Here is an 8,527-nt window from a genome sequence, read left to right on the forward strand (position 1 = left end):
CTTTATATATTTAGTCATGCTAATAGTTCTTTACAACTCATGCGTGAATGTATATTACTAAAAAATCTCAGATCATCACAATCCAACCACCAAATTTTTATTTGCCCAACCTTTTGTCCTTAACAGAGATCTTAACAGATCAAGAAGGTGATAGCAGGTTTTTATTGTTTTACAAGTTCTAGAGTATGTCCAACTACCAAAGCAGTTATATTTTCCACATGCACAATCAAATCCAGAACTGATGCCTGACAATTTGTTGAAACAAATTTTAGTTATACACAGTATATTTTATGTAAGGCAAAGATATTAATTCTTACTCCCTAACCCATTGTTTCTCAAGGAATAGCATACAGGTCACTTAAAACAACCAGATTGACACAGGGATTTCCTGGGCTTACAGAATCTCTACCTCCAGGGTGAAACCCCAAAGTCCAGAATCTGCATCATAACTAGCTTATCAGTTTCACTTAATTTGTGAGCACCCCTGCTATATGCTTCTGCTTGATGGCTGATGGTAATAATGATTGATCAGAATAGTCCCAAATTTACATTTACTAAGTTTCACTACATACCAGGAATCTTATGGTTCTGGGATTAAACCAAGTACATACCTAAGGTCACTACTCAAAAACCAGAAAATGCAAATGCATCCTATTTCTATTACATGCTGCCTAAGGAGTGTCTTCTGCTCTAATGTGGGAGGAACCCAGCTGGCTGACTTCAGCCTGCCAATACAGCCTCCAGACCTCAAGTCAGATGACACCATAACACAGAAGACTCCACATAATGCAGAAACGCTTGGTGTGGGGGTCTTTATTGTCCCGAGATTTTACATTGAGAGACCAGCAAGAAGAGGGAAATATTTATTTTTAGCTGGTAAGTCAGTTTTTCTCAATAAGCCAGAAGATAAGCCTAAAATGACTAAAAGCCATTTTAAATCAAAGCCCACTAAAAAAACATTCCCAGGTACATATTTTATTTATACTACTACTTGAAATGAAGTGGGCCATTAGCTGAATGTTATTAAAAAAAATTTTTTTTTGGCAGCAGACTTTGCCTATTCTCTATATTCCCCATTGTGTCAGAAATCAACTATTTAACAGTAAGCCAACAACTTACATAAACAACAGGAGTCTGGAGTATTTGGTTGGAATAAATTTATTTCATCTGTCTGTAAACAAGGTGTTTAATAGTTATGGCATTTTTTTAAATGCATATTAAATCAGATGAGTTAGACTGTATCCCAGATGTAACAAAGTGCAGGGAAAGAAATGGACAAATCAGCAACAAGATTTGCTTTGAAATCTGTACATTATCCACAAGGCCCAAACAATAGAAGCAAATACTAGAGTGTCCCTAAAGTAGTGCCATTCGAAAGAAACCCTTAATAGGTCAGTTAAATCCATCTCACAATAGCAACAGTTCATCTTAACAATAGTATGGCACAGAATACATATGAAAAAAATTCATCACAAGACAGCCAAGTCCACAATAATGCAACTTCATATAAAAACTCAAGCTGCAAATAAAAATTGGTCCTATGAAGAACAAACTGGACACACTCCAGATGGTTATGTTGGGATACCTAATGTCCATAATGGCAGCCTTTTACAATTTTACTAAAGAGTAGAGCTGGTATGCAAAGAAAAAGCCAGGAACAAAAATCTGAGCTATTGCAATGATGGAATGTCCCTGGGGATTCAATCAGTATGGTTACCATAAGGTCATGGGAGGAAGTGCTTTTTGCTCTTGTTTTGCTGTTGCACTCTTTGTATGTCCTGCAGACACTATGAAAAAAGGTTGTCTCTAGCTAAGTGCAACAACAATACTAAAAGCAAACTACTACAGCTCTCAATAGCTCATCAACAAAAGAGATATTAATCGGTTAAATAAACCAAGCACTGCTTAAAAGAAGATGGAAGCAAACCAAAGGCCTATGTGTGAAGGGAGGGGCTGGGAAAAAGAGAGGAGTGAAGTAAAGATACATGCACTTTTTCCTCCCAACCATGCGCTACAAAAGGAAGACTAAATGAGCCAAGTAAATGCTCAAAGTGCTGAAAAGACATTGATCAAATTAGAGATTGTACAACCGGCACCTTGCTTAATATTAACTTATTTTAGTAATCAATATCCCATTAATTGCTAAGACAAAAGTGATGCCCAACTTGGCATGCCCCCTCCCCCCAATTTCAAGGTATCATGCAAATCACTGTTGTGCTGCAATTATGTTGCCAGATAAGGGTTGGTTACATACAGTTAACATACAAATGATCCATTGGGCAAACAGGAATCATGACATTAGAAAATAGGTAAAGAAAAATCAGCTACCATCTATAGTTTGGTAGCACTGTGATCATAATTGGGGTGGTGATGAAGACAGTTGCTAGGTAGATGGGGAGAGGCTGCTTACACATCAGACCTCCTCAGGTATAAAGCGAGTTCATATGCTTTCTTGTTAAGTGTGCCTCCGTGGACACCTTCCTTTCCCATGACTATAACCAATGCTGGAGTACACAAGGAAACAAAACAAAAGTGAACAGAATTATTTAAGGAGGGGGAGGGCAGAAAGAAAGACACCTTTCCCCACCAACAGAGGGATACAAAGGAGACACAGGTTCATACCCCATCACCCTGCATTGCTAATAAAATTTCCAGAATTAAGACTGAAGCTTACAGCTAGGAAAGTTTAAGAGCAATTTTCCCCTAATACTTAACAGTCTGCCTAGCAGCTAGAACCCAGAGTCTCTCAAGTATTTTGCCATTGAGTATGCCTTCTTATTCAATCCGCCTCCATGGACCCCTTCTTTTCCCATTACAAAGACCAAGACTGAAAGAGAAAGAAGAAAAGTGTTTCAAAAGAAGTGTTAATCAAGAAAGTCACATAAGTTTTAGCAGACAGACCCGATTAATAAGTTAACATTAAGTTAGTTTTCCATGAACTATCAAGCACTGAAGCCACTCAGGTCTCCAAAAAGAAGAACTTTCAAACTACTAATATACTAAAAACAGAATACAGTAACTACCAACTGTGTGCCCTGAAAGCAAAATCAACAAAGTAGCAAAATTTTGTACAACTATCTTCACACTAGCTACTGGGGAAAAGTGTAATCATTTATCTGCTATGTTAGGGCAAAATATTTCTGATGTATGTGAAAAATACGTATAACTAGCCCCCAAAATATAAACACAAAAAATGAGTATTTATAAATTCTCCCCAAACCTAATGTGCTTGGTAAGTACAAACAGTAGTATCAGTGAGGAAAATGAAGATCAAATTTTAAATACCATTTTCAATTCCATTCAGAAAAGGACAAATTAAATGTATTTAAGGCTTGTGCTTACTGAGAATCTCCCTGTGCTATCCTTGGTTTTAAATGAGTTTAAAATCCTGACATAGGTTTACTATTTCTAATAACAGGCTTTTTGATGATACAATTCAAAGGTTTATCCCCCAAATATATGTGTATGACAAATTTTATATTCACTGCCACTAGATGTCAGTAATGCTGTACAGTGTAAAAATCTCATTCTGGTTTCGGGTTCCATAGTTAACGCTTCTTTTTCGGCATTTTCAGCATATTTATCTCCGAACACAGCTAATGTTTAGATTTGTCTACTCTTCTAAAGTCATCTAATTTTACTATTAATACTAATAATTGTCAACTCAAACCAGAATAAGTGCAACTTTTAGGACATTCCCAGGGAGTGGCAGAATCACAGCATTTAATTAAATACATTCAAGTCCCTTCTTATGGGACTTAAAATCAGATGTGCCAAGTCTGCTATATGAAACTACAGAAGCCCTCTTTACAAAATATTTACGTATGTTAACACACGTAAATGTGTGTTTGAATGAAGTAGATGTCAACCTCAATTTCAAAAGTTTCTTTTGAAAACGTAAAGAAACTTCCGTTAGTGCAGTTAAGAGTTTAAGTTGACAACACCTGCAGACACCAGAACTTTTGGACCAACTATATAAACTACACGTAATTTTCTACTTTTCAAATTAAATCTTAGACACACTTAAGTCTTGGAAAATATTTTAGTAAATGAACAACTTATCCAAAAACCCTCACCTATTTCTCTCTTCCCTAGAAAAAGTCCTAATAGAAAAATGAACCAATGCTAATTTTTCCTTCTTTATGCTGAGTGAAATGATTAAAAAGAAAGCAAGAAAAGAAAAGAGATCCAAAAGCCAAATACTAAAAGGAACTAAAATAACCGAATGATGTGAACAATTTAACAATCGGATACACCACGATTGCCATTTGACATGTCACAGTTTAAGAGACTTGATTTTAAGGTCATTCAAAGCTGAAATGACTTGATATGAATGTTCAATTTTAGAATAAAAACAGGACCTAAGAGGCCATGCTGTATGTGCAGCTACTCTAGAGTAGGTAAATCTAAAACAGTCCTCTTCAGTGCTGGGCAGTTCACAAAAAACCACCTTAATAGCCATTATGGACTAACTTTTATTCAACATGTTAAAGAAACTGCTTAATAAGTTGTAATGTGGCATGCAACTTTTAAACCAAAAGAATACTTGGCTTACCTCTACCAGCTCTGCCGACAGCAACGTTGTATGTTGGCTCCCCACCTTGACTCTTTGTCCGGATGTCCATTGTGCAGTCACCATCGACATACAGACTATCTCTGATCACTGAGCACTTCTTTGCGCCAAGAGTCAAACCGTTGGTAAAGAAACCTTCCCGGTCTTTTCCTACAATCATATCTATTTCTATTGGCTGTCCCCCCCAAAAAAAATAGGAAGAGAAAGAAAAAGTTGTAGTTAATTCCTTTCAGGGCTCAATGTAACAGGAGAGACTGTACTAAGTTTATACCACCACTAAAAGCCACACTTCACTAATATAAAATCACCACTCTTTTTGATGAATTCCTTAATCCTAACAATTACATTTTTTCTATCAGTTAATTTCATTTCATATTTAACAGTGTGGTCTGCTAAGACCAGCCTATACAAAGAATTTCTAAACAGCTATAACAGTTGACACTCAACAAGCTGCAAACTTATTTATAAACTAAATCAAATCAGTTGGTACCTGAAAGTGCTTATGTAATGGTAGAGATTCAGCTACAGATACTGTCAACACAACTTGTCTATCACTTTCAGTCACGTTATAGTCATATCACATCAAGTTTAACGTTGCTTTAAAGATTACTGAAATAAAGCCCATGCTGAGCAGATTTATTCACTTCCCCTCTGCTTGGAATAACTTGAAATATCCCCGATGATACAAACTTCTATTCCTGGAACTCAGCGCATTTCCAGATTCATATTTCCCTCCTATTTTTCTAGCCACTACTTTTTTTCTTTCCAACTTCCCTTCCCCTCTGATCTCAGTGATCAGTTTTCCTTCTGGGTTAATGCAAAGAGGATTCTTGTCTACCAACACTGCAGTAGGCAATAGTAAAAAAAGAATAAAGAAAATGGAGGGAGACTGGGAAAGAAACTGAGGTAGCCACCAGAACCGGAAAGAAAAAAACGTGCATTCTAACATTCCATGAATATGAAGGAAGGCGTCGCCCCCATCAGAACTGCAGAGTCATAGCAGGCCCCAGCCATTTCCAAGCACACTCCCGCAATCTTCCCAGCCAGACAGCGGGAACTCACACACAAAGACAAGAGGACCGCGGGGGTGGGGGTGGGGGTAGGGGGGAATGATCGCCAGATGCCAATTCTCTAATTCTAGTCCACTGCGGGTACAGGAGACGTTAAACTACTACTATCAAGAACTGAGTTCTACAGTAAGAATTTAAACCATGTTAACTAGTAAAAGAACAATTAGCAACAGTAATTCCGGGGACCTGAATTTTGGCGTTTGATGGGAAGGGAGCCTGGGGCTGTCCTGTGAAATTAAGGGAATGGTCTCCTATTTGATACAAGTGTCACAATTTTAGAAAGATCTTTGGGTAGAAATAGGCTAAACAACAAGCATACTTGGAGGTTTAATGACAAATATTAACCCAAACATGTGGCAACAAAGTCAAAACCACCAAGTCTCCAGAAAATCAGGCAATGTGAACCCTAAATCTGCATTAGCTCTTTTACTACCACCACTAAAGAGGGAGGGACTTGGGCAAGTGAAGTGTCCCTCCAGTTACCGCAAATTATAGAAAGCCCCCGAAAAGCATCCCCTTTTGGAATTATGTTGCGTAACTGGGGATAACGGTTTATCGATGAATCTTCATAGGAGAAAGAGAGAAATCAATGGCAGTTCGCCATCTTGGAGAATTAAAAAAAAAAAAAAAAAAAAAACCTATCGAGCCAGAGCTGAAGTCGAGATTCACGAATCCACCTACGCGGGCGGCGTACATTTCTCGCAAACCCCAAAGGCCTGGACACCGGCAAACCTACGCAAAGTGGCTTCGAGAATCCCGGGGGCCGGGCCGCGGCCGCCGCCTCCCACAGCTCCGGGCGCGGGCGGCGCGCTGTCCGCGGAGCGAGGGGCGGCCCGGCCGCCGGGGAACCTCCGCCAGGGTTCCGGATCCCCAGACCCCAGCCTCCAACCCGGGACGGGCAAAGCAAGCCTCAGAGCTTCCAGAGGAACTAAGGGAACCGCACTGAGCGGCGGGGAGAGGAGGCCCCCGTTTCCTCCGCCGGTGCGTGCGCCCTCCCCCCACTCAGGCTCCCGGACCGGTGCCGGGATCGCTGGGGGCGCAGGGCCCGGGCAGACTAGGGAACCGGCCGCCACCCCCGCCTCTCCGCTCAGCCTCCGGCGAGGGGGCGTCCCCGGGCCTCAGCCTCTCCGCTTGCCCAGCAGCCGTATCCTCGGCACCCGCCGCCTCGCACACCTGCCGGCTCGGCCCTCCATGCCCCGGCCCGGCGCTGCGGCACCCCCGCAGCCGGCCATCCCGCTCCGGTCCGAGGACCGGGGTCCTTGCCGTCACCGGTCCTCACCGTAATGCTTTGGAAGACGCCCCCGGCCGTGGCTGCCCAGACGTATTTGGCGTCGCAGTAGCCGACAATGGCGGCCTCCTGGCAGCAGCCATCGCACATCAGGTTATCCACGTAGCTCTGCCAACCGGCCATCTTCGAGCCTTTCGCACTGCAGCGGGGACGGCGAGGAGCAGCAGGCGCAGCGGCGGCGGCGGTAGCGGGCGGCGGCGGCGGCGCAGGGGGAGGCGGGGCGGGGGCGGGGAGGAGGCGGCTCTGCGCAGGCACCGACCGCCCCCCTCCCCGAGGAGCTGCGGAGGGAGGACGCGGGTACGGCGGTGAGGGACAAGCCGCGGAGCGCGCCCGGCCCGGCCGCCCGCCCGCAGCGGCGGGGCTGACTAACCAGTGGCGGGACGCTGTGCCGGCAGCGGCAGCTGCTCCTCACCGCAGCACCCTTAGTTCGTCGCGGCCACGGCGGACGTGTGCGCGCGCGCGCGCGTGCGTGGGATCCTTCCGCGGCGCTTGGACACGGAGGGTCCCGGGAAGAGCGGGGGGAGACCAAAGCGGGGGCGCGGAGGGATACCGCCCCGGGACAATCGCGGCTGCCACGTGCGGAAGGCGCCAACCGGCTGCGACGAGGGTGTGGGGTGCTGCCCCTGGACCCGGGTCCTGCAGCGAGGGTCTCTCCCGCGTCGCTCTCGGCACCCGAGGAACAGCGTCGGTGGGGACGCCTAGTCGCGACGAGCTTGTCTCCTGCACCCGGTGTCCCGGGATGCGGAATCTTGAGCCTCAGTGTCGGGTTGCAGTGTTGCCTTGGTGACGGGATGCGGAGCGTCTACTCTTCTTTGTGGAGGGGCGGCTGGTGGTAGGGTCGCCTGTGCTATTCTCAGGGGTCTCCAGTGAGACCCTCCTCTCTGGACTCCTCTTGTCCCTTGGCCAGAAAGACAACCCAGCGGGCGCGCTTGGAAAACCTGAAATCAGAGCAGGCGTCGGTGGTTCTCAGGAACGTAGCTGAGCTTTGCAGATCTGTCAATGTTGCCTGGTTTGGGTACCAGGGGCCTCGCATTCTGTGGATGGATACTTTGCCTGGAAGAGCCCCTTCATGTTGCTCATCACGTGTGTGGCTAAATTGCTCGTAAATTCCAAACAAAACTATTAGCGGCCTGTGTTAACTGTTGGTAACTGGTAAAGTTACTGGTGGGTTGAAAAAAAAAATCATTGAAAATACAAAGAATGAAAAAAAGAAAATACAAAGAATGAAAAATTAAGGAAGAGTTCATGGAATTAATAACATTTCTGCCCTTGAAGGGTACAAAAAAAAAAATGGGACTCAAATCTGGGAAGGACTGTATACAAGGTAAACAGTGAGTGGAGTCCCTGGGAACCTTCTGGTACGTCTTTAGTAATCTCGGTGCCAAGACTGATCATGCATAGGCTATAACAATGACTTCAATTTTAAGTTAACAAACGATCTGCCAATTAAGAAAAATCAAAACGTTGAAAAGTTGATTTTCAACTTTAAAGTTATCCTATTAAGGTCACAATTTGTAGAAGAAGTTAGGAGATACCTGGCTCTGGAAAGACAGGAATGTTGCCAACAACTCTTAATTGGTTCTAAAGTTTCTTAAT

General features: G+C 44.0%; 1 protein-coding gene across 2 annotated transcripts; it reads right to left on the reverse strand.

The window, feature by feature from the left end:
- Positions 1-1,142: 1,142 nt before the first annotated feature.
- PFN2 (profilin 2) lies at positions 1,143-7,302 on the reverse strand. Of its 2 annotated transcripts, none has more exons than XM_053598881.1 (3): positions 6,923-7,302; positions 4,556-4,748; positions 1,143-2,827 (listed from the first exon to the last, which is right to left on the reverse strand). In XM_053598881.1, exons 1-3 carry the CDS (start codon positions 7,052-7,054, stop codon positions 2,730-2,732), a joined length of 423 nt encoding a protein of 140 aa, XP_053454856.1. In that variant the 5' UTR covers positions 7,055-7,302; the 3' UTR covers positions 1,143-2,729. The 2 variants fall into 2 exon arrangements, with proteins under 2 accessions (XP_053454856.1, XP_053454857.1); XM_053598882.1 differs by having other exon boundaries at positions 1,143-2,504; positions 6,923-7,202.
- Positions 7,303-8,527: the final 1,225 nt, after the last annotated feature.

Source organism: Nycticebus coucang, chromosome 8 (genome assembly GCF_027406575.1).
Source record: "Nycticebus coucang isolate mNycCou1 chromosome 8, mNycCou1.pri, whole genome shotgun sequence".
Lineage (NCBI taxonomy): Eukaryota > Metazoa > Chordata > Mammalia > Primates > Lorisidae > Nycticebus > Nycticebus coucang.

Excerpts from the sequence above, each read along its gene's own strand:
- PFN2 (XM_053598881.1), bottom strand. The coding sequence starts at position 7,054 with ATGGCCGGTTGGCAGAGCTACGTGGATAACCTGATGTGCGATGGCTGC. Across the intron at positions 4,749-6,922 it reads GCGTCTTCCAAAGCATTACG|CCAATAGAAATAGATATGAT; the intron begins GTGAGGACCGGT and ends TGGGGGGGACAG. Across the intron at positions 2,828-4,555 it reads TGTCGGCAGAGCTGGTAGAG|TCTTGGTCTTTGTAATGGGA; the intron begins GTAAGCCAAGTA and ends TTTCTCTTTCAG.